This window comes from Phocoena phocoena, chromosome 15, assembly GCF_963924675.1.
Source record: "Phocoena phocoena chromosome 15, mPhoPho1.1, whole genome shotgun sequence".
Lineage (NCBI taxonomy): Eukaryota > Metazoa > Chordata > Mammalia > Artiodactyla > Phocoenidae > Phocoena > Phocoena phocoena.
The window spans coordinates 28,880,992-28,907,345 of NC_089233.1; the positions used below are offsets into that span (position 1 = coordinate 28,880,992).

At 46.6% G+C, this 26,354-nt stretch overlaps 1 protein-coding gene across 1 annotated transcript in view; it reads left to right on the forward strand.

Moving 5' to 3' along the window:
* LOC136135307 (uncharacterized) overlaps positions 1–26,354 on the forward strand; it is a 181,196-nt gene that overhangs the window by 105,937 nt on the left and 48,905 nt on the right. The window contains exons 37-43 of the mRNA XM_065893207.1: positions 956–1,048; positions 4,380–4,597; positions 6,634–6,818; positions 19,716–20,024; positions 20,690–20,919; positions 20,995–21,184; positions 22,117–22,196. Coding sequence (XP_065749279.1) covers positions 956–1,048; positions 4,380–4,597; positions 6,634–6,818; positions 19,716–20,024; positions 20,690–20,919; positions 20,995–21,184; positions 22,117–22,196 — 1,305 coding nt within the window. The remainder of the gene's footprint in view (positions 1–955; positions 1,049–4,379; positions 4,598–6,633; positions 6,819–19,715; positions 20,025–20,689; positions 20,920–20,994; positions 21,185–22,116; positions 22,197–26,354) is intronic.

Below are 26,354 nucleotides of genomic sequence, written 5' to 3' on the forward strand. Positions count from 1 at the left end.
AAAAGCTTGCTTTACTGTGAAAGTTTATTCCCCAGTCACGTCACAGTTCAGTGTGGCTCTGCTCCACAGTCAGTCAGGGATCCAGGCTCCCTCCACCTTGTGGCTCTGCCCAGCTGGTGGATGGTGAGAAAGAGGGTGAGAATTATGCAGGAGGTTTTCATTGGCCAGGCCCATACGTAGTCCATGCCACTCCTGCCCACAGTCCGTTGGCCAGAACTCATCACATGACCCCACCCAGCTGCAAGGGAGGCTGGGAAATGTAATTTTAGCCATGTGTCCTGGAGGGAAAGGAAATACATTTTGGTAAATATATAGCAGCCACTGTAGGTATATTCATTAATTCACCATATACAGATTGTCTTTGCTGTGTGCCAGGCTCTGTGTGATGTACCAGGGCTGCATAGATGACTGTGTTTCTATTCCCATCTCCAAGGAACTTTCAAGTTCAAATCCCAGCTCCACTGCTGACTTGCTGTGTCACCTTGGGTAAATTACTTAACCCCTCTGAGCATCAGTTTTTCCAGCTGTGAAATGGGAATAGTAATACCAGCATATGAGAGCAGGGGTGATGATTAAATAAGACGATAATTGTAAAGCCAGCTTCCCAGTGTCTAGTTCATGGCCAGGGTCAAATAAATGGCAGCCGTGGACATGGGAGGCCTGAGCAGGCACCATGGCAGGGGAAAGAGGGGGTGCAGGGTCCCAGAGCTGTCCTCCCAGCCCCGTGTCTTGGGCCTCACTTCTCAAGCTTCCGAGTAATGCAGCCTCAGTGAGATTTAGGCTGAGAACCATCCAGGGAGGGTGGTGGCTTCTGGCATCTGCCATGGGGCCCAGGTTTGGGGCAGACTCTGGGATGACCTGTCCCTCCTCCATGCCAGCAAGCCACCTTCTGGGATTCTGCATCTCATTCTTCTGCTCCCTCTGACCATGCTTTTCCAACTCCCCCTCCCAACAGGTCTCAGTCCAGCTGAACGGGTCTGACTCCCACTTGGTGTTTTCCCTCCAGCTCAGACATCCCCACAGACCAGCATTTCCTCCAAACTTACAGGTATGGATGGTGGTCCCTTTGGGATGACCTCAACTACCTGCCAAATGTTGTCTCCAAGCAGCCAGCTTGCTGGGAGATGGGGTGGAAGGAAAGGAGGATGGAGACCCCGGGGAGGGAGCAGAGGGAGGGCCACATCACGATGTTAAGCTTAGCCAGACAGCCCCTCCAGAATCAAGAACAGATGGCAGGGAGGTTTCCAAATCCATCATTTGGAAGTGATTGTCCAGGCAAGAAGGGTTTTCAGTTCCCTGGCAGGGTGTGTGTGTGTGTGTGTGTGTGTATGTGTAAGGATCACATTTCACCCTTGAAAATGGAGAGAAGTAGAATTTGTCCTCAAACCCTGTTCTGTAGCTGGATTTGGGAGAAGCTGTATGATCCTTCAGAATGGCTTTTTCAACCCCAGAGTATTTTGCCCAGTGTGGGGTAGAAACACTAAAGGATTTCACTCTACAAGGAAAGGAAGGGGCAGAGAAAGGAGACCAGGTAGGAAGGTTGTGCTCTGCTCTTCCAGAGCTGGCTCCTTAGAAAGCCCCCCACGTCGGTTGCTTCCCTAAGGAAGCCGTGTGTGCTGTGTATGCAAGAATTAGGCTGTGGGCTGGGGAGATGGAGTTGTGGATGGGTAATCCCAACAGGGATGAGGACTGGAATTCGATAGCAATTTTTTTTTTTTTTTTTGCGGTATGTGGGCCTCTCACTGCTGTGGCCTCGCCCGTTGTGGAGCACGGGCTCCGGACGCGCAGGCTCAGCGGCCATGGCTCACGGGCCCAGCCACTCCGCAGCATGTGGGATCTTCCCGGACCAGGGCACGAACCCGTGTCCCCTGCACCGGCAGGCGGACTCTCAACCACTGCGCCACCAGGGAAGCCCTTGATAGCAATTTTTAAATGGCTGCTGTGCCTGTGGGTTTTGAAAACTTGAGTGGAGCCTGAGAAGGGCTCTGAATTATGGAAACTGATCATTCTCAGAGGCACGTTTTTTTCACATGTCGGCATCGGTGAAATCAGATGTGTCTTCAAATCCACGCTGGTTCATTGTTTCATTAGCAGTCTTTTCACTTTCAAGGAGATATATAAAACCATGGCACATCTGAGGGCAGCTGGCATCTAGGATTTGAAACCGTGCCGTCGGTGTCATCAGTTGTAACGGGAGCTGATGTCCGTTGAGTGTTTACTGTGTGCCAGGCTCTGTTCTAAACCCTTTATGTGGATCATCTCACAGATGCCTCGTGGTGCTGCTGTCTCGGCATTCTGCAGATGAGACTGTGAGACAGAGAGAGGTGACGTGACCTGTACAAGGTCATGGAGCACATAAGTGCAGGATCTTGCATGGGGACTCAGGCAGTCTGGCTACAGAGCCCATGTAGCCTCCGGCACTCAAGGCAGGTGGTGGGTGGGTGGTCCTGCTGGAAGCTTGGATGCTGGGTCACCTAATGGGTTTGTAGTTTATTATTACTTTTTAAAGCAGCAGGATCCTTTGCTCACATTATCTCTGTGATTGAATGGGGGCTGGGGATGGGGGCAGGAGGCTGGCCTTCTCAACCCCATCCTCCCTCTTGAAATCCCTCCGGGGTATCTTTCCACTGGTGTTTCACAACCTAATTTTCATTATTGCCTCCCTGCCCAAGGAGACTTTTTAGACATTTTTTTCCTCTAACCGTCCCTTTTATGAAAATTTAAGTCCACAGATGTCCTGTATTTCTGTTATGTGCTGATGCATACCTATGCCTTATATAAGACGTTGTTGTTTATTTTAACCTACCTGCTAAGAACCAATTATGCATTTAGGGTGATATTGCCCCTGTTGAGAACACACACTCTGTAGGAACCCTCAGGCCCACAGAAGCCAATCAGAGAAAGAACGGAGTACCCTGGACCTTCCCAACCCAAGCTGCATGTTAGAATCACCTGGGGACCTTTTAGAACATACCTACCTGGACCCCAGCCTGGAGATGCTGAGTCGATTAGTCAAGGGGTCACAGGCACACTTTTAAAAAAAATTAATAAACTTCATTTTTTAGAGCAGTTTTACGTTTACAGAAAAATTGAGCAGAAAGTACGGAGAGTTCCCATATACCTCCTTTCCCCACAATACAGTTTCCCGTCTTATTAACATCTTGCGTTAGTGTGGTACATTTGTTAAAATTGATGGACCAGTGTTAATTTATTATTAACTAAAGTCTATAGTTCACGTTTAGGGTTCACTCTTTGTGTCGTACGTTCTGTGGGTTTTGCCAAATGCATAGCGTCGTATATCAGCCTTTACTGTATCATACAGAGTAGTTTCACTGCCCTAAAAGTCCTTCTCAATCCACCGATTCCTCCCTCCCTCTCCCTTAACCTCTGGCTGCCACTGAGCCATTTTCTGTCTTTTTGGTTTTTCCTTTTCCCTGAACGTCATATAGTTGGACTCATTCTTGAAATAAAAGATTGGCTTCTTTCGTTTAGAATATGCAGTTACATTTCCTTCATGTATTTTCATGGCTTGATAACTCATTTCTTATTATCACTGAATAGTATTGCATTGCATGGATCTACAGTTTATCAATTCAAATATGGAGGGACCAGGCTTACTTATAAAAGCTTCCCATGTGATTGTAATGTGCAGACCGGGCTAGGCCAGTTTCTACCCCGTAGATGGGGAAACTGAGGCCCAGATCAGGAAAGGGGCTTCAGGTCCTGCAGAGCTGGTGGAGGAGTGGGCCTCGCTGCTCCCACCCCCACTCCTCCCCGCCCCCCGACCATTGCCCTGGTCAAGCCTTTGCTCCAGCCCGACCCCAGGTGTGGCCCTCTCCTTATGCACTGGGCACTCTCCCCTTTGACCTCCAGAGCTTCTAGGGGTCCTCTGGTCCCCAGGGCACACTGTTAGGAGCATCCTTTTCTGTAACTGAGCTGTACAGGGGTCCTCTGCTTTCTCCAGCAGCCTCCTTTCAGGGACAAGCATGAGTTTTAGAGCCAGGCGGGCCCAGGTTGAATATGTGACCCTCTCTGAGCCACAGTTCCCCCATTTGTAAGAAAGTAATCCCACTTGATATGTGGTGGAAAGGACAAGATGAGACTCTGTTCCTGGGCCAGGAGCTGGGCTCAGGGAAGGCTGTCCCCCGTTCTTCTCTCTGTCTCATTTCTCCTCCTGAGTGTTTGCAGTCTGCTGCATTTGATGATGCTCAGAGCTGGAGTGGCTCAGGAGGGCTTCCTGGAAGAAGGGGCCTTCTGCATTCCCAGCTCCCACAGACCCTTCCTGTCCCCCCTCCACTTCTGAGCCTTCTGCATTCCCAGCTCCCACAGACCCTTCCTGTCCCCCCTCCACTTCTGAGCTCTCTCCTGCCTCCCTGCAGGTGCAGGCAGCTGCTGGGCGCTACAAAGAGCGCAACCTCAACGGCTCCCTGTCTGTGCACGTGTCTGGTGAGGTGCTCCTTCTGCTGGAGGCCACTGCCAGCCAGGATACCTGGAGGAGCAGCCGGGGCTGGGGCATGAACGTCCTTCTCCGCCAGGAGGTCCTCAGAGCCCCCAGAGCTGTTCAGCTGCAGCTGTCCGGCAAGGTCGCCCCAGACAGGTACCCATCCCCAAGTGGCCTGTGAGGGGTGAGGGGGCCTCCGAGGTCAAAGGCCTGGCGTCCTGGGAGATGGAAAATCATCATCCAGAGGTGTCTCTGGAACCATGCCTGAATTACCCCCGTTTGTGCCGTTCTTGATTTTTAAGGCTTTGAGGAAATGGAAGGGAGGAGGCATTCAATTTTCCACTTTGATCTGTTTTCTTTTTTAGTTACAACAGCATTCATTTTAGATGACTTGAAAGATTATAATAATGAATAAGGAGTAAACCAAAAATCACTAGAGGCAGTCATGGGGAATATGTTGGTGTATTTCCCTCCAGTTTGTCATCTCTGACTGTATTTTCACATAATGACATGTTCACTATGATACGGCCTGGGATAGGGAGCCAGCCTGGGTTCAAATCCCAGCTCTGCCATTGCTGCCTCGGGAACCTTGGGTGAGACACTGTGCCCTTCTGTGCCTCAGTTTCTCAACCTGCTTCTTAGGGTTGTCCTAGAATTAACTGGACAGCACGTGTGAATTCCAAACCAGCTTCTGGCCAGTGAGAACGTTCGCTTCCAGCTGCCATAGAGCTGCTCCTTTGAGTATGGCACATTCTGGCACATATTAGGTCTCTGTTAAATGTTAGTTTCCTTTTTCCTCTGCAGTCCTAGCTTTGGCAGCTTTTTTTTTTTTTTTTGCGGTATGCGGGCCCCTCACTGTTGTGGCCTCTCCCGTTGCGGAGCACAGGTTCCAGATGCACAGGCTCAGCGGCCATGGCTCACGGGCCCAGCCGCTCCGCGGCATGTGGGATCTTCCCAGACCGGGGTACGAACCCGTGTCCCCTGCATCGGCAGGAGGACTCTCAACCACTGCACCACCAGGGAAGCCCCTGGCAGCTTTTTTGAATTCAAGGAGATTTAAGGCTTTGGACATGGTCCTAGATAACCCTGTCCCCGGAATTACCATCTACGGCTGTCTGTCCACCTGCCTATTCATCCATCTGTGCATCTTTATTCCCAATCTAAAAAGGGTTTGAGGCAGATATGAAAATATATATTGTTCTGGGTCAAGAATTAGCAAACTTTCAGGAAAGGGCCAGATGGTAAATACTTTTGGACCTGTGGGCCATATGGTCTCTGTTGCGAGTACTCATGTAAATGAATGGGTGTGGCCGAGTTCCAGTAAAACTTTATTTACTAAACAGGGGGTGGGCTGGTTTTGGCCCACAGGTGCATAGCTTGCCAACTCTTGTTCTGGGTTTAAAAAAAATACATAAGGAAATTAGGGTGAAGGGAAGGAAAAATGGGAAAAATGGGAAGGTGCTCAAAGTGGCATTGGTAAACAAAATGCATGCCATTTTCTAGAGTGGAGCTGAAGATTTGTCTCTGGGCTTCCTAGTAGCCAGTGCAAAAAAGAGAAACCAACCAATGGCATTATTTGCAAACAGTGCCCTTCCTTATGGGAAAACACACGCCCCCTCACGTACCTGTGTGAATGTTCACCAAGGAAAGCATGGCTGACCTTGTTCCTGGTCTTGGTACTTGAGGGAAGTATCTCTTATGGTGTCCTGTCAATAACATACCACAGGGATGATAGGGACCATGTCCCCTGCTCCAATGCTCCAGGAAGTTTAACAGCAGGCTTCCTGGAGCTGTTTTTTCCCTTGTCCCTCACCATCACAACATACATCGATAACTCATTAGCAATGTCAGCCCATCAACATCAGTAGTTCCATTTTTGCCTCCACTTTACAGAAGACGAGACTGAGGTTCAGGGAGGTCATGTCCTTGTGCAAGGCCACACATTGAGTGAGCAGTAGCCCTGGGATTCGAATTCATGTTTGACTGATCTCAAGGCCCATGATCTTAACCCCCTATTACCCTGTATCCCTGTGGGCTGAGGGCCAGTAAGGCAGTCCCTTGATGGGTCTGGACAGTGGGGTTCAGGAATGCACCTCTTATGGGCTGGCCTGCTTATTTGAAGAGGTAAAATACCATTTGCCTGCAGGGATAGATGCCAATGTTTTCCATGCCCCTATCACTTTCCTTCCTAGGATTTGGCTGTTTTCCAAGGCACTGCTAGACCAGAACACAGTGCAGCTTTTTCTCAAGGCATCTGAAGAGCAGAGGGGAGGCCAGGTCCTGACCCTGCAGAGCCAAGCCCAGCACACCTGGGCAGCCGTGCCCCGTCTTCTGACCCTCACAGGTGTGCTGAAGCAGAAGGAGACACTCACAGAAGGTGAGAGCCTGGGGAACGCCACGGGGCAGGGACAGTGGGGATCTGGCAAACACTTTCCGTGGGTCCACAGCGTAGATGAAATCCTATACATTTTCAAGTCCACTGATGCTCTGTTCCAGTGTCTGACACACTGGCGAAACCCCTCTGTCAGAAATTAATACCCGTTCAGACAAAGTGAATCTTCTGCTCTCTAAATACTAAACAGGCTTCCTTGTGCAGGACTTGTCAGAGCCTTAACGTGCTAATGGACGTTGGAAATATCCAGGTAGGAGAGTTGGGTGCAGTGTTCCCCAAACAAATTTTTTCTAACACTTTTTTCTCTTCCAGTTGTATTGAGATGTAATTGACAAGGAGCACTGTATAAGTTTGTGTACCACATAATGATTTGACTTACATACATCAGGAAATGATTATCACAAAGTTTAGTGAACATCCATCATCTCACATAGACACAAAATTAAAGAAATAGAAAGAAACTTTTTTCTTATGGTAAGAACTCTTAGGATTTATTCTCTTAACAACTCTCATATATAACAGAGCAGTGTTAATTATATTTATCATGTTGTACATTGTATGCCTAGTACTTATTTATCTTCATACTGGAAGTTTGTACCTTTTAAAAAATTTTTTTTTGAAGTATACTTGATTTACAATGTTGTGATAATTACTGATGTACCGCAAAGTGATTCAGTTATACATATATACACATTCTTTTTTGAAATATTCTTTTCCATTATGGTTTGTCATAGGATATTGAATATAGTTCTCTGTGCTGTACAGTAGGACCTTGTTGTTTATCCATTCTGTATATAAAAGCATCTGCTAACCCCAACCTCCCACTCCATCCCTCTTTCAACCCCCTCCCCCTTGGCAACCACCAATCTGTTCTCTATATCTGTGATTCTGTTTCTGTTTCAAAGATAGGTTCATTTGTGTCATCTTTTAGATTCCACATATAAGTGATATCATATGGTATTTGTCTTTCTCTTTCTGACTTACTTCACTTAGCATGGTAATCTCTAGTTGCATCCATGTTGCTGAAAATGGCATTATTTCATTCTTTTTTTATGGCTGAGTAGTATCCCATTGTATACATGTACCACATCTTCTTTACTCATTCATCTGTCGATGGACATTTAGGTTGTTTCCACGTCTTGGCTATTGTGAATAGTGCTGCTATGGACATAGGGGTGCGTGTATCTTTTTGAATTAGAGTTATGTCCAGGTATATGCCCAGCAGTGGGATTGCTGGATCATATGGTAGTTCTATTTTTAGTTTTTTGAGGAACCTCCATACTGTATTCCACAGCGGCTGCACGGACTTACATTCCCGCCAAGAAGTTTGTACATTTTGATTGCCTTCATCCAATCCCTGCCCATCCCCCACCTCTGGTAACCACAAATCTAATCTTTTTTAAAAAAATTGAAGTAGAGTTGATGTACAATATTATATAAGTTACAGGTGTACAACACAGTGATTCACAATTTTTAAAGGTTATACTCCATTTATATTTATTATAAAATATTGGCTATATTCCCTGTGTTGTACAATATATTCTTGTAGCTTTTTTATTTTATACATAATGGTTTATACCTCTTAATCCCCTACGCCATTCTTGCCCATCCCCCCCTCCCTTCTCCCCACTGGTAACCACCAGTTTGTTCTCTATATCTGTGAGTCTGTTTCTTTTTTGTTATATTCACTAGTTTGTTTAATTTTTAGATTCCACGTGTAGGTGATACCATTACAGTATTTGTCTTTCTCTGTCTGACTTACTTCACTGAGCAAAATACCCTCCAAGTCCATCCATGTTGCTGGAAATTGCAAAATTTCATTTCTCCCGTTGCGGACCACAGGCTCTGGACGCTCAAGCTCAGTGGCCACGGCTCACGGGCCCAGCTGCTCCGCGGCATGTGGGATCTTCCCGGACTGGGGCACGAACCCGTGTCCCCTGCCTCGGCAGGCGGAGTCTCAACCACTGCGCCACCAGGGAAGCCCCACCACATCTTCTTTATTCATTCATCTGTTGATGGATGAATTGCTTCCATATCCTGGCCATTGTAAATAGCGCTGCTATGATCATTGAGGTGCATGTATCTTTTCGAATTAGTGTTTTCATTTTTTTGGATATATACCCAGGAGTGGAATTGCTGGGTCATATTGTCATTCTATTTTTAGTTTTTTGAGAAACCTTCATACTGTTTTCCATAGTGGCTGCACCAATTTACATTCCCACCAACAACGTACGAGGGTTCCCTTTTCTCCATGTCCTCGCCAACATTTGTTATTTGTTCTTTTTGGTGATAGCCATTCTGACAGATGCGAGGTGATATCCATTGTGGTTTTAATTTGCATTTCCCTGATGGTTAATGATGTTGAGCATCTTTTTCATGTGCCTATTGGCCATCTGCATGTCCTCTTTGGAAAAATGTCTGTCCATTTTTTACTCGGGTTGTTTGTGGGTTTTGGGGGTTTTTTTGGATGTTGAGTTATATGGGCTCTTTATATGTTTTGGATATTAACCCCTTATCAGTCGTATCATTTGCAAACATTTTTTCCCATTCAGTAGGTTGTCTTTTTGTTTTGTCGATGGTTTCATTTGCTGTGCAAAAGCTTTTAAGTTTAATTAGGTCCCATTTGTTTATTTTTGCATTTATTTCCTTTGCTTTAGGAGACAGATCCAAAGAAATATTGCTATTGATACGCTTTATGTCAAAGAGTGTTCTGCCTGTGTTTTCCTCTAAGGGTTTTATGGTTTCTGGTCTTACATTTAGGTCTTTAATCCATTTTGAGTTTATTTTTGTATATGGTGTTAGAGAATGTTCTAATTTCATTCTTCTACATGTAGCTGTCCAGTTTTTCCAGCACCATTTATTGAAGAGTCATCTCTTTTTCTATGAGTTTGTTTTTGAAGTATAATTTTGAAGTACAATTGAAGTACAACACTGTGTTAATTCCTGTTACACAACATAATGACTCAATATTTCTGTGTTTCAAACTGATCACGATGTCTAATTATGATATGTCACCATACAAAGATATTGCACAGTTATCGACTCTGTTCCCCACATTGTGCATTTTAGACCTGTGACTCATTTATCTCGCAGCTGGGAGTTTGTGCCTCTTAATCTCTCACCTATTTCTCTCTTCCTCCCCCCCCCCCGCCTCCCCTCTGGCAACCACCTGTTTGTTCTCTGAATCTGTGACTCAGTTTCCATTTTATGTTTGTTGGCTTATTTGTTTCTTTTTTTAAGATTCAACATATAAGTGAAATCATACAGTTTTTGTCCTTCTCTGTCTGACTTATTTCACTTAGCATAATACCCTCTAGGACCATCCATGTTGTCGGAAATGGCAAGATTTCCTTCTTCTTATGGCTGAGTAGTATTCCATTTTATATATATATATATAGACATACACACACACACTACATCTTCTTTATCCATTCATCTATCAATGGACAGTTAGGTTGCTTCCATATCTTGGCTATTGTAAATAATGCTGCAATGAACGTAAGGGTGAATATATCTTTTCTAATTACTGTTTTCATTTTCTTCAGATAAATACCCAGGAGTGGGTTTGCTGGATCATATGGTAGTTCAATTTTTAACGTTTTGAGGAATTTCCATATTGTTTTTCAGAGTGGCTACATTTAATACTTTTTATTTTGACATGATTTCAGGCTTACAGAAAAGTGGCAAGAATATTACAAGGAATCCCATAGGCTCTTTACCTAGCTTCACCAATTATTGACATTTATCACAATTGCTTTATCATTTTTATTCTCTCTCTTTGTCTGTTTTTCTGTCTCCCTCTATGTGTGTGTGTGTGTGTGTGTGTGTGTGTGTGTGTGTGTATAAGACATTATTATTTGCATATGTTTTTTTTTGGCCAAGCCATGCGGCATGCGGGATCTTAGTTCCCCCACCAGGGATCGAACCTGCACCCCCTGCAATGGAAGCACAGAGTCTTAACCACTGGACCGCCAGGGAAGTCCCTAAAATTTTTTATTCTTGAACTGTTTTGTACTAAGCTGCAGACATGATAGTTCTTCACCCCTAAATAGTTCAATGTTTATTTCCTAAAAATAGACATTCTCCTACATTCCACAATACAGTTCTCAAAATCAGAAAATTAACATTTATGTAAGGCTGTTATCTACAAACCTTATTCAGATTCCGCCAGTTATCCCATTAATGTCCCTTATAGTAAAAGAAAATCCTGAATTGTGCATTACATTTAGTCGTATTGTTTCTTTGGTCTCTTTTATTCTGGATCAGTTCCTCTGTATTTCTTTCTCTTTCATGATTATATTTCAAAGTTTGTAGAATATCCCTCATTTGGGGTTTGTTAGATGCTTCCTCATGACTATTTTCAAAAAAGCCTCGTTGGCAGAATACCAGCTGATGTCATTTTGTCCCAGTGCTACTGGTGACATCAGTCTTGATCACTTGATTAAGGTAATGTCTGCAAAGTTTCTTCACTGTTAAGCATTTTTCCCCTTTGTATGCTAACTTCATAGAACAAGTTGGGAAGTACTTTCTTCCCTTCTATTTTCTGAAAGAGTTTATATAAGATTAGTGTGAATGCTCCCGTAATTGTCTGATGGACTCTAGGAGAGAAGCCATCTGGACTTTTCTCTGTGGAAATTTTTTTTTTTGAAAATGAATAGATATATAAAGCTATTCAGATTTTCTATTTCATCATGTGTCAGTTTGTGTAAGTTATATTTTTCAAGGAATTTGTCCATCTCCACTAAGTAGTAAAATTTATTGGCATAGTTGTTCATTATATGTATTATAATCCTTTTCATGTATGCAAGATCTATAGTGATACCCTTGCTTTCATCACTAATAGTTGTTACTTGTGTTTCTTCTCTCTCTTCCTTATTAGTCTAACTTGGATTTCATCAATTTTGTTAATCATTTCAAAGAACCAAATTTTGGATCTGTTAATTTTCTCTCTTGTCTCTTTTCAATTCCATTGATTTCAGCCATTATCTCTATTATTTCCTTTCTTACACTTAATTTGGGTTTACTTTACTCTTCTTTTTTTAATAAGTTTATTTATTTTTGGCAGTGTTGGGTCTTCATTGCCGCACGTGGGCTTTCTCTAGTTGCGGCGAGTGGGGGCTACTCTGTTGAGGTGAGAGTGCTTCTCATTGCGCTAGCTTCTCTTGTTGCAGAGAATGGGCTGTAGAGTACGCGGGCTTCAGTAGTTGTGGCTCGTGGGCTCAGTAGCTGTGGCTCGCAGGCCCTAGAGAGCGCGGGCTCAGTAGTTGTGGCACATATGCTTAGTTGCTCCGCGGCATGTGGGATCTTCCCAGACCAGGGCTCGAACCTGTGTCCCCTGCATTGGCAGGCGGATTCTTAACCACTGGGGCACCGGGGAAGACCCTTTTGCTCTTTTTTTATAGTTTATTTATGGCAGATCCTCAAGCCATTGATTTGTAGACCTTTTTTCTTTTCTAATATAAGCATATAAAACCATACATTTTCCTCTTAAGTTCCTTTAGCTGCATCCCACAAATTTTTATGTCATGTGTTTTCATTATCATTTATTTTGAAATATTTTCAAACTTGTGATTTCTTCTTTGACCCATGTATTTGAAGTATGTTGCTTAATATCCAAATATTTGAGATTTTTCTAGATAGCTTTTTAATATTAATTTCATTGTGATCAGAGGATCTCTTCTGTAGGATAAGTCTTTTAAAATTTGTTGTGACTTGTTTTATGGGCCAGTCTATATCTACCTTGTGAACATACCTTATGCACTTAAAAAGAATTGGTATTCTGCTGTTGTTGGGTGTCATGTTCTATAAATGTTAAGTCAAGGTCCTTGGTTGTATTGCTCTGCTATATATCTTTACTGACTTTTTTTGTCTGGTTATTGTATCAATTAATGAGAGAAGTGTGTTAAACTCTCCCAACTATGTGGATTTCTCTATTTCTTGCTTTCATTCAGTCTATTTTTGCTTCATGTATGTTGATGTACTAGTATTAGGTGCATAAGCAAATATGATTGTTATGCATTCTTGATGAATTGACCTGTTTATCATTGTGAAGTAGACTGTTTATCTCTCACGCAGTTCTTTGTCTTGAAGTCTGTTTTGTCTGATATTAACGTTGCCACTTTTGTTTTTATTGGAATTTGTACTGTATATATTTTTCCATGCTTTTTCTTTCAAATATATATTTCCTATATTTGAGGTACATTTCTTGTAGCCCACATGCAGTTGGATTTTGCTTTTATTTCTAGTCTGACAATCTCTGCCCTTTTTTTTTTTTTTTTTGCGGTACGGGGGCCTCTCACTGTTGTGGCCTCTCCCGTTGCGGAGCACAGGCTCCGGACGCGCAGGCTCAGCGGCCATGGCTCACGGGCCCAGCTGCTCCGCGGCATGTAGGATCTTCCTGGACCGGGGCACGAACCCGTGTCCCCTGCATCGGCAGGCGGGCTCTCAACCACTGCGCCACCAGGGAAGCCCTCTCTGCCTTTTAATTATGGTATTTACTTGATTTATCTTTAATGTAATTATTGATATGATTAGATTTGGGTCTACTATTTTGCTGTTTTGTTTTCTACTTTCCCATATATTGTTTTGCTCTTCTGTTACCCTTTTTTTGCCTTCTTTTGGCTGATTTTTAAAAAATTTTAGAACTCAGTGTTAACTTATCTGTTGCTCTTTCGACTATGTTTCTGTATGTTCTTTCACATTCTACTTAGAGTTTCTGGTATCATTTCTCTTCAGTATAAAGAATCACCTTTATAGAAACTAACACAACATTGTAAAGCAGCTATACTCCAATAAAAATTTAAAAAAAAAAAAAGGATCACCTTTCGCATTTCTTGTAAGTCTGGCTTACAACAATGAACTCCCTTAGTTTTCATTTATTTGAAAATGTTCTATTTTGCCCTGATTCTTGAAGGATATTTTAAAAATGCATATGTATATCTCTTAACACATTTAGAAGTTTTTCATATTTGCTTCTTCAAAGATTTCTTTCTGTCCCATTCTCATGGTCCTCTCCTCCTGGGATTTCTAATGCATGTGCTTTAGAAGTTTCTATATTGTTCCACAGATCTCTGAGGCTCTGTTGACCTTTTTAGTCTTTTTTCTCTTTTCTTCAGATATCTATCAATCTATCTTCCAGTTCACTGGCTCTTTAATCTTTCTTCTCCAAACACCAGCCAATGAAAATGTTAAGACCATCCAACAATTTCTTTTCAATCACAGATTTTATGTATTTTATTTAGTTCTAAAATCACCACTAGGCTCTTTTTATTAATTTATATTTTCCTTATATTTTTGAGCATGGTTGTAAGAGCTGTTTTAAAATCCTTATCTGCTAATTCCAATGTCTAGGTCATCTTGGGGTTGATCTCCCTTGATGATTGCCCTTTCTCTTACATATAGGTTACATTTTCCTATTTCTTTGTATGTCTAGTAATTTGAGATTGTATTCTAGACATTTTGAATGATGTTAAGACTCTGATTCTTTTATATTTCTCTAAAGAGTATTGTTATTTTTTTAAATTTTAGCATGCAGTTAACTTGGCTGGGCTCAAAATCCAAACTCTGTCTTTCCTCTGGTGGGCTGCAGTGGAAATAATTTTCAGCTCTTTTATCTTAGCTGGTCTGCTTGGAGTCTGTACCACCCTTGTGAAGTTCAAGGATTAGCTTTGGAGAGAGTTTATAGGTAGAATTTGGGATTCCCCCATGTGGCTCTCTCTGGAATTTCCCACTTCACTTTCCATTTGCTATTGTCACCTTGAACTCTGTTCTTTGATTCTTTAATCAGTAAGACCATAGATTTCTGTGTGAGTTTTCTTCACCCTGCATGGCACCAAAAAAGAGTAAAAACATACAACTCAACTATTGCTGGTCCTTTCCTTCAAGTTTTAACTCCCCTTCACTGTCTGCCTGTTTATGGTCAGTCTCCAGCCACTTCAGGTAACTGTTTCATATATTTTGTCCAGAGTGTACAATTGTTACCTTGGGAGGGTTGGTCCATTTAAGTGTCTCCACCATTAATGGAAATAGAACTTCTCCTGTGTCCTTTTGACATGTCCCTATCATTCCTTGACCACTTCCTTCCTTTATGACCAAAAAGATGTTTCAATCTCATGTTGTATTTTCCCTGAGATGGAATAAGTCATTTCTCCAAGGATTCCTGGTTCCTTTTTGTGCAAAACGGTATTTAGAAACTAAGATCTGGGTTCTAGGTGTATTTACTCCTACTGAAGTATCTGTCTTTCTAGGCCTTCTCAATGGACAGACCAAGAAAATATATGTATGTGTACATACATGCACACACACCTATATCTGTCTATCTACAGATAAATAAGTTTACAACCATTAGTCCTTAATTCCAATCCATCATCAAAAAGCTCATTCTGTTTCTTCCCCCTTTTCATATTTCTTATTCCCTTCTTCAACAGTAAGAAACCTGGCTCCAATTATTCACAACATATTTAGTTATTTCTTCAGCCCTAGGATACATAGAAAGTAGTCAGAATTACTAACCCATACCTTTGAGGAAATAAACCCTTTTAACTAGAATTCAATATTTGTTTAGAGTTCTTCTTGTCTTTGGCCTGAGGGTATAAATCTAAACACGGTGTTTATTTATTTTTAAATATTATTTATTTATTTATTTCGTTGTGCCGGATCTTAGTTGCGGCACACAGGCTCCTTAGTTGCAGCAGGCGGGCTCCTTAGTTGTGGCATGAGAACTTTTAGTTGCGGCGTGCATGTGGGATCTAGTTCCCTGACCTGGGGTCGAACCTGGGCCCCCTGCATTGGGAGTGTGGAGTCTTATCCACTGTGCTAGGAAAGTCCGCAAACACGGTGTTTAAATGTTAGTTGGAGTTAATCTCCCACCCACCCCGTGTGATGCTGTAAATCATTCGAAGTACAATTGGTTCACTGGTTTCTGTTTGTATTCCATTTTCAGGTTCCTCCTATCTTTATTGATTTTGTGCATTTATTTTTCGATTATGTGAAACATTAACAAGTTTCCAAAAGTCAGAATTATACAAAATGGGATCTTTTGCCCAAGCATCCTTGACCGTAGCACCCTAGCTGGACATCTGTCCAGGGCCCTGTGTTTCAGAATCTAAAGACTCTGCTTTCCCACCTACCTTGGGGGAATAGTATCATTCTCTAATCTTAATATTAACACTGACCCTCCTAATTCCTAATTGGTTAAATTGTGGCAAAACCAAATTGCATAATAAAATACCTGTCTAAAGATCAAATGACATGGGTTTGAAAAAATTTAGATACAATCAAGCAGCGTGCTGTTCTTCTCAAGTTTACTTTGAGTTACACTGATGGTCTCCACTTCATCTTTCTGAAGTTCATCATTTGCAGCTGATAACTAACAGACCCTCATGCTGATCTCTTAACACACATTGCTTCTTTTTTTTTTGGCCATGCCATGTAGCATGTGGGATCTTAGTTCCCTGACCAGGGATTGAACCTGTGCCCGCTGCAGTGGAAGGGTGGAGTCTTAACCACTGGACCAGCAGGGAAGTCCCACGTTGCTTCTTTTTTTTTTTTTTTTTTTTTGGTATGGGAACCTCTCACTGTTGTGGCCTCTCCCGTTGCGGAGCGCAGGCTCAGTGGCCACGGCTCAAGGGCCCAGCCGCTCCGTGGCATGTGGGATCCTCCCGGACCGGGGCACGAACCCGTATCCCCTGCATCGGCAGGCGGACTCTCAACCACTGCGCCACCAGGGAGGCTCACATTTTTGAAGGCAATTATTGAGGTATAATTTCTTGGGGTACAATTTACATATGGGGAAAACCCCTTCAAGTTTTGATAAACTCATACAGTTGTGTACCCACCAACACAGTCCTGATACAGAATAGTTCCATCACCCCAAAAATTTCCTTCCTGCTGCTCACTGTCATCAGCCTTTCCCCCATCCCCTGTCCCTGGCAACCACTGAGATGTTGTCTGTCCCTATGGTTTGGGCTATTCCAGGATGTCACATGAACTGGAATCATACAACACGTAAGCTTTGAGTATGGGATCTTTTGCCCAACATAATGTGGTTGAGGTTCATCAAAGTTGTATGTATCAGTAGTTCTTTTTCCTTTTTACTGGTGAGTAATATTCTATTCTATGGATATACTGCAGTTTATCCATTCACAGCTGAAGGATATTTGAGTTGTTTCCCATAATTTTCAATTATGAATAAAGCTTCAATAATCATTGGTCTATAGGTTTTTGTGGGAACATATGGTTTCATTTCTCTTGGGTGAATACCTAGGAGTGGGATTGCTGGGTTGTATGGCAAGTATATGTTTATAGGAAACTGCTGGACTGTTTCCAGAGTAGCAGCACCATTGTCCATTCCCACCAGCAATGTGTGAGCGTTCTAGTTGCTCTGCATCCTCGCTAGCAATCTGTACTGGCAGTTTTTGGCTTTGGGTTTTTTGTTTGTTTCTTTGAATCAGTCGAATTGTTTTTGTAGTTGTATCTCATTTTGGTTTTAATTTGCATTTCCCTAATGACTAATTTTGTCGAACATCTTTTCATCAGCTTATTTGCCACTTGTAAATCTTTTTTGGTGAAGTGTCTATTCAAACCTTTTGCCCATTTAAAAAATCAAGTCGCTTGTTTTTTGTTATTGAATTTGGGAATCTTTTATACAAGTCCTTTATCAGATATGTGTTTTGAGAATATCTTCTCCTGATCTATGTCTTTTTATTTTTTTAATGGTGTCTTTTGAAAAGTGGAGGTTTTAAATTTTGATGAAGTCCGATTTATCATTTTTTTTCTTTTGTGAATCATGCTTTTGATGGCGTATAAGAAATATTTGGCTGAGGCCACAAATTTTTCCCTCATTTGTTTTCTAGAAGTGTTATGATATTAGGTTTTAAAGTTAGGTCTGTGGTTAATTTTATTTATCTATTATTGAAGTACAGTTGATTTCCAATGTTGTGTTAGTTTCAAGTGTATAGCAAAGTGATTCATTTTATATATATTCTTTTTCAGATTGTCTTCCATTATAGGTTATTACAAGATATGGAATACAGTTTCCTGTGCTATATAGCAGGACCTTGTTGTTTATCTGTTTTATATACAGTAGTGTGTATCTGTTAATCCCAAACTCCTAATTTATCCCTCCTTCACCCTTTCCCCTTTGGTAACCATAAGTTTGTTTTCTATGTCTGTTGAGTCTGCTTCTGTTTTGTAGATAAGTTCATTTGAGTCATATTTTAGATTCCACATATAAGTGCTCTCATATGATATTGATATTCATCTTTCTCTGACTCACTTCACTTAGTGTGATAATCTCCAGGTCCATCCATGCTGCTGCAATGGCATATTTTATCCTTTTTTATGGCTGAGTAATATTCCATTGCATATCTGTACCACATCTTTTTTTTTTGAATTTTATTTATTTTTTTATACAGCAGGTTCTTATTAGTTATCTATTTTATACACATCAGTGTATACATGTCAATCCCAATCTCCCAATTCATCACACCACCACCACCACCCCTGCCACTTTCCCCCCTTGGTGTCCATACGTTTGTCCTCTACGTCTGTTATACCACATCTTCTTTATCCATTCATCTGTTGATGAGCACTTAGGTTGCCTCCAGGGCTTGGCTATTGTAAATAATGCTGCTATGCGCATTGGGGTGCATGTATCTTTTCGAATTAGAATTTTCATCTTTCCTGGATATATGCCCAGGAGTGGAATTGCTGGATCATATGGTAACTCTATTTTTATATTTTTCAAGAACCTCCTTACTGTTCTCCATAATGGCTGCACCAGTTTACATTTTCACCAACAGTGTAGGAGGGTTCTCTTTTCTTATATGGTTAATTTTGAATTAATTTGTGTATATGTTTGGGTAAAGTTCACGGTAGTTTTTTCACATGTGGATTTCCAAACAATTCAGCACATTTGTTAAAAAGACTATCCTTTTCCCGGTTAGTTTCCTTTGCACTTTTGTCAAAAATCAATTGACAATTTGTGTATGGGTCTATTCCTCGATTCCACACTGTTCCATTGACATTATTTCACACTGGTTAACATCTTGTAGGGCGTGGTGACATAGGGCCCTAAAATGTAAGGAATTTGTAAAACGATGATTTCAAGATTCTGCGAGAAATTTCCATCTGTATAGAAAGTGCTCTGGACTCTGTGATAGAGATTAGCAAGAGCTCTATGTCTGGTAGCACGGAACAAGGGTGTCTAACCCAGCTTGGGGGTGCAGAAAGGCCAAGCAAGGCTTCTTGGAGGTGGTGACCTCCGAGTCAAACCTTGAATGAAAGGAGAGAGGTATAAGGGCACTTGAACCACGTCAAGACCCTACTGGAGCCCAGTGGGGTCAGGAGATGTAAATGGTTCTGATAAAAGCAAGAATTTCTCTAAATGCATGAGTTATGTATGGGAATGGGACTAGCTTAAGGGTGTGTGGGACTAGCTTAAGGGTGTGGAATCTTTTTCTCAAGTGGGTGGAAGAGACCTCTGAGCAATTTTTCTCTCCGTAGAATTCCAGGTTGGACCCCTTGAGGCTTTCTGGGTCTCAGTTTTGTTGTCTGTAAAATGGGGGCTTTCTGTCACTTTGATCTGTGACTCTCCTGAGCAGGATTCAGCGCTGGTGTTAACAGACACGCCTTATCAGGCTTGCTGCTTTTTGGCCAAAGCTCTTTTATTTGTGAATTAGCTTGCTTGGTCCTCGGAGCATCCTGCAGGAGAGGTGGTTTAATTTGGTCCATTTCCCAGATATGCTCTCTCCGACGTGAATCAGAATTTTATCATGGATCTAGGAACTTCCTGCCCCAGGATTCTTTGCCTTCCTTCCCAAAGCAGCCTAGTACCCTGGGCTGACCCCCTTCTTTGTATGGGCTCTCTTCCATCCTCTGCAGGTACCATCAAGGTCACTGCCGACTCAGCTGTGCTGGGATTCCTCTTGCGGGACAAGCATGAGAAGGCAGGGAACAGCACCAGTGTGCACAGTGTGACCTGCATCCTTGTCCAGAATGGCAGCCAGGCCTTGCCAGGAGAGCTCCAGCTGAGGGGGCGACTGCAGGCCCAGACGGGGAGCCTTGAGGGCCAGGCCAGCCTCCATGCTGACACGGCCAGCCTAGCTCTGGGTGGAGTCTGCATCTGGGGCCCTGGGCACGGCCAGCTCTCGGTCACACTGAGTCACAACATCAGCACCTTGAGTGAGGCAGGTAGGAGGGGTGGATAGGGCCCAATGGCTTCCTCCCCCAAAGACTCCCAGGACCTGAAGCCTAGGGAGTTAAAGGAGCCCCCAGTCCCCAAACCCACCTTCCAGCTCTATTTCCTCCCCCTACCAGCTTCCCCCAGTGCCTCCATCTTCCCTGGGCTGTTATTCAGCCAGAACACTGGTTGCTACCCAGTACAGACACACCTCCAAACTGGAGGCAGGCGCCCTTGCCACTGGCCCCTCCCCCAGGACTCCCCGCCCCCAGTCTGGCTTCTCCAGCTTGGAAGCCTGGTCTAGCAGGGCCTCCAGGATGTTCTCGGCACTGTGGTTAAGAAATAGCTTGGACACCCCCAGCTCTAGCTTCTTGGGGACATTTCCATGGGACCTGGGGGGGGCCCAAAGGTGCAGCAACAAGAGGAGAGCACAGGATCAGACCCCTGTTTCCCTCGTGCTTTCTGAGAGCCCATGCCCTGTCTTTGGGGAGGTAGGAATCCAAAGGGGACACGGGGCCTATCACTTGCTAGGTGTGGCCATTGTAGGTAGTAGGTGGGAGCTGGGGGGTTTGTCTACCTCAGGGCTCAGGGGACCCTCCAGAGAGAAGGAGGGCTGTCAGTGACCCCGTTCTGGCTCCCGTGTTGTGTACCATCTTCTGGTTCCTCTCATCCCCAGGACTCCCCTCCCAGGCAGAGATGTTCCTACTGCACAGCCACGTGGCTTCCAACCTCTCAGTGCACGTGACGCTGCGTAGTGCAGAGCGTCAGCTGGATGCTGCGCTTGGCCTGGAGGGCCCGGTCACCAGCGCCCTAGGCAGCCGGCTCCGTGCCAGCCTTGGCCACACGGTGCCCGGCCTCAGGCACCGGGGCCTCCCCTTCTCCGTGGACGGCCGCGGGCACTTGCAGGTGGGTGAGGGGGCTGGGCCCGGGCCCCGTGGGGGCAGTGGGCCTGAGAGACACCCACAGCTTTGCTTCTCCCAGAGCGTGGGACCCAGTCTGGCGGTCGCGCTGGTGGTGAACGTGGATGGCGATCAGCTTCGTGTAGCCCTGCAGAGGAGGGGAGCCGGCGGCCGCTGGGGGCTGGCCCTGGGGCTGCACCACGGCCTCTCAAGGCTCCAGGTAAATGACCCAAAGTCCCCATTTGGGCGGGGCCCACTGCCTAGGCAACTTCTCTAGTCACCTTCCCAGCTCCCACCAGCTTGCCCCTCCCACCTCCCTAGCCCCTCCCACCAGTTTGCCCCTCTCACCGTCCCAGCCCCTCCCACCTTCCCTCCCAGCCTCTCACCAAATTTCCCATCCTCCTTTCCCATCCATACTTTCTCCTTTCCTCCCACCCTCTCCTCCCATCCATCCACCCTCCCTTCCTTCCTCCCCACCCTGCCTTCTACTCTTCTCTGTCTTCTGTCCACTTGTCCTCCTGTCCCTCTGTCAACGCTCCCTCCCCTGCTCTCATAAATGGAAGTGTATTTGAGGCAGCTCCCTCAGAGGCACTCTGGGTCTATCTAGTAAAATGAAAACTGCTGAGACTCTCACCCTTCAGCTCGTGTTCCTGGTTACCTTCCCTGGAGAAACCCGGAACACTAGACAAGGAAACACACACACAGCTGTCTTTTGCATTGTTCTGAAGAACAAAAGGCAGGAAACCACCTCTGGGCCTGGCACAGGTGTGGCTAAACCATCCAACGTGTCCGGGTGTCAGGGTGAGCGAGCCAGCCATGCGGCCTGAATCCAGCCTGCTTCATCACTTACCAATTGTGCGACTTTAGTCCAGTTGCTTACTCTTTCTGTGCCTCAGTGTTCCCATCTGCAAAATCGGACTGTTAATAATCCCTGCCTCCCACGTTTACCTTGAGGATCAGATGAGGAACCCGTTAGAACCTGGCACTCAGGTTACTTCTGTTTTTTTCTGGTTACTTCTGTTTTTGACGATTCTGTGGGTTAGCACTTAGGTCTGCACAAACCTCTCTGGGGGTTATCTTCCCAGGGAGGCCTTCACAAAGGAAGATGGGGTCAAGCTGTATCTCAGTACTCTGTCCAGGGTTAAGATCGGGGAGAGACACCTCATGCCTACACATGCCCCCTACCCACCCTGCTTGTCTCCCTAGGTCAACTGCAGTGGAGACGCTTCGCCTGCCCAGCTGTCAGGGCTCTGCTGGGGGGACGTCACTGGGTGGCCTCACGAGGTACAAGGGTCTCTGTCACAGGCAGGGCAGGGTGGGAGATGGTGGTCTGCCTCCGGGGGGCTGGGGTGGGCACAGGCTGAGCACCGGGGGCTGCCTGCTGGATGGCTTAGGGCCTGTGGCCACTGCCAGGCCGACCCACATGGTCCCCTCCTCCAAGCCCTTCACGTCCCCAGTAACATGCGTCTGGGCTCCCAGCCCTGAGGGGACCCAGCCCAACCTGACAGCAGATGGGTGGTTCCTTCTGTAAGCACACTTAGACAGGGACCCAGAATCCAAGTGTTTCAAGCCAGCCTCTGCCACGGGGAGCTGGGCTGGTGACAGGCATATCTGGGTCTTTCGAGGGAGACAGACCGTGGGGCTCACAGGCACACATGCTGCCCAGGCTGGGGCACAGCACAGCTTAAGTAGCTCTGAGCTCTCGCGGGCCAGGGTGCAGGTGGATAGTAGGTCCTCTCCTTCGAAGGCAAGGCATGGCTGGGAGACCTGAGCGCAAGGCCCGGACTCCCTGATCTCCAGCGGGGCCCTGTGGCTCCTGGGCCAAGAGCTGTGGGTGAACTGGACATGGGGCGGCCACTGGGGTTGCCTGCGGACCTTGTCAGTGCTGCCCTGTGGGCAGCTGAGCGGGCAGCTTGTGGTAGGCCTGGCTCAGCTGAGCTCTCAGTCCAGTTGGCTCTGGGGGGCCAGCCAGTGAGCACAGCCCTGAGGACGGCCTGGGGGAGGAGGAGGACAGAGGTTTTTCTGCTCCTGAGGATCTGCTCCGGGACCAGGCAGACATGAGCCTGGAGGTGCTGAGTGGATGCTGCAGGGTATCTGGCCTGGGGCACTGCCTGGGGGTCCTGGGAGCTGGTGCTATGGGCTCACCGCCTGGCTGTCCAGATAGAGGGAACATGGCCTCCTTGGGAGGACTGTTTCTGCCAGCTTCACCTCTGTGAGCGTAAAAGATGCAGTACTTTCATGCCTCCAGCTTGGCAGTGGTAGCAGCTCCACCCAGTATAGGGACCAGAAAATCAGACCAACAAAACTTCCTGCCCAGACCTGCCACTCACCTGCTGTGTGACTTTTAGCCAGGCGTTAACCTCTCTGAGCCTCAGCCTCGTCATCAGTAAACTGCAGGTGGCAACACCTACCTTACACTGTCGAGCATGAAATGGGCCAGCGCATGTCAGGTGCCATATCAATTTGGTATCTTCTCTTTTGGCATCGTTTCAGCTACCAGGGAATCATGATCTCATTTTACAGATGTGGAAACTGAGGCTCAGGGAGGTGAAGTCACCTTCCCAAGGTCACACAGTGGCCTGAATGGCAGGAGGGTTAGCCAAGAGAATTGAGGATGAAGATTGAAAGGGTCTTATTGAGCTAGACAGATGGGCTGCCTCCCCCCAGAGGAAACCTAAGACCGAGGGGGCGCGTGGAGTTAGCAGCTACACCTGTGAGAAAGACTCAGGGCTGGGGCGCGAGGGTGACTTCGGCAAAGACTAACTGAGCGGGAAGGTTAGGACAAGAGCCATGAGTGGACAGCCCTTCCCTCTGAGAGCCGTGGTCTGGAATGCCAGGAAAGGGCTGGAAATTGGGCATTCCTTAGTCCTAGAGCAGGTCAGCAACATCCAGGCGGGAGAATCCGTGGGCTGTGCCCCGTGGGCGGCCACCCCGAGCTCCGTGGCTCCTCTGTGGCCTCCATTTAGCTGTGGTGGGGGTGATACGTGCATTCACCCACGTATCGTCAGTGGTGCTGTCCCCACCCCAGGTGGACAGATGAGCACTGGGTGACAGGAAAGGGCTGAGAGCAGCTCCTGGTTCTGTCACGGGCGTGCAGACACTCCAGGACCCCCAGATACACTACTTAGAGATGCAGTGACTTCCATTCGAGGCGTTAAGCGGGACGTGTCCAGACCAGAGAGGTTGAGAGGCCCGAGGTTCCATTATGGAAAAGAGAGGAGGAAACGGGAGGGAGGACCCAGAGGCCTCATGGGGAGCGGGCATCAGGGGCCCTAAAGTGCTCTGAACGGTCGAATTTCTTGACTCCCTGGGAGGCCGGTTTCAGCTCTTCAGAGAGAAGTGCTTCACGTGAGCATCACCTGTTAAGGGGTGGTGGTGGGTGCCCCTGGGGGATGGGGGCTCCCTTAACCACCTGTGGACAGGCAGGTGGTGGACACACTTGGTGGGGTGTTGTAGGGACACCCGCTCGGGCTCACCTTGCCTTTCTTGGCGGCAGAATCCAGCTGTGCTTACCTTGAATGGCTCCTTCCTGGTCCACGCCTTTGGGGCCAGCCTGGCGGCTCAGGTATCTTCTGGGGACACTTTCGCCCGGGCCCACGTCCACACAGCCTGCGGCCGCCGTGCCTGCCTGGACACCAGCCTCCAGCACACATGGCCTCCACTTCAAGCGCTGGGGGTACCCCCCGACAACCACATCCGAGTGTCCTTCGGGGGAGACGAACCCCCCAGGGCCCAGCTGGAGGTGGCCCTGGGCCCATGCACCCTGACTGCCCATGGGGACGTCGGGACAGAGGCCAACACCACACACAACTGGACCCTGGCCCTGGTGAATCACTGCCCCCTGCTGGAGGTAAGCCCCCACCCCACCGGTCAATGTAGGTTCCCGCCTCCCTCCACAAGTTCTTAACCGCCTGCTGCATGCCCAGCTCTGCACTCAGCATGAGAAACTTTAGTCTTTTTTTGCCGTTGTCACTTGAATTGGGGGACTCGTTGACTACAAAGCTTTGAGCCAAAAATGGGACCAGAACTGAATTTTCTCCCCTTTTGCAAAGGGCCTTCCTGAGACACGGGTTCCCTTCCTTTCTGGGGCTCAAGTTGATTCTGTTCTCACATCTCACTTGCCCCGTTCCTGGGGTTGAGGCTCCGGGAGTGGTACTCGTCAGGCACGTGTGCTGAGTGCCCTCCGAGGCCCCTTCAGTCCTCAGCCCTGGGAGGAAGGGGCTGCTTGTACCCCTCCTTTCATTCCCATCTTGGGTCCCTGCCCCCACGTGGAGTGCGTCCTGGGCCCCAGGGGAGCGAGTTGCTTAAGGTCTCTGCCCTCCAGCCAGTGAACATTGATGTTAGTGATGTATTTCCAATAGCTGGTGCTTTCTCGGTGCCTGGCTCTGGGCTCACAAGTATTAACTTTCTTACATCTCCCAGCAACTTATGATGCTATAAATCAACTCCCATTTTAGAGGTGGGTAAGCTGAGGTTGCAGGTTGGAACAACCGAGTTAGTGGTGGAGCCAGAACTTGAGCCCGAACCTCTCCATGGGATACCCTTGGTATCAGTGACCTTGCAGAGGGAGGTGCTGATAGAGTTCAGGCTGTGGGTCCACCGCTGCCCTCTTTGCACCCAGGCCCGTCTCCAGCTCCCCCACCTTGGCTTCTGGAGCTGCCCCTATATCTGACAATTTTCTCCATATTCCAGGCAACTGGAATCCCACAGGCCCTGCACTCCGAGGGCCGCCTGAGCTGGGGACCCTGTGAATTCGACCTGGCCGCAGGCCTCCGCAGTGACCACGGAGACGCCCACCTGCAGCTGGCCCGTACCTGCGGGGCCCAGCCTTCTGCCCTGGGGCACCTGACCCACTCCCTGCCCCTTCTGGGTCGCCTGGGCCTGCCACCCGGGAGCGCCATCAGCCTGACTGCCCGGCCCGGCCCCCGCACCAGCCACGGCTCCCTGGCCCTCCGGATGGGGCCGTGCCAGCTGCGGGGTGTGCTGGAGCAGCAAGCTGAGAACCATAGCACATGGACACTGGCCACTGAGCCGGGCTGCCCGCTGCTGGAGGTGAGTATGGCGGGCCAGCAAAGTGACTGGAGAGGCAGCTTCCAGAGCCCCTGTCAGCATGAGGCCTGAGCCTGGCTGACACTCCCGTCCAGGGGCTTCCCAAGACCCCAGCTACTATTTCCCAAAAACCCTGTCGGATACTTGGTTCCTCTTATCACTAATCCCGCATTCCCATTCGGCAGATGAGGAAATCGAGGCTGGGAGAGATTAGAGGCACGCTGTGAAACTAAAGGACCACAGATTCAGAATATAAATTCTGAATATAAACTCTTATAAAATTCTGTCTTCTTAGTAAAATTCTGAGGGCAGGAAGGGAATGAGGGAAGCTGTCCTCAGCTGACAGTGGGAAACAGTCACATCTTGGTTTCATAACCTGTTAAAAACCACAGG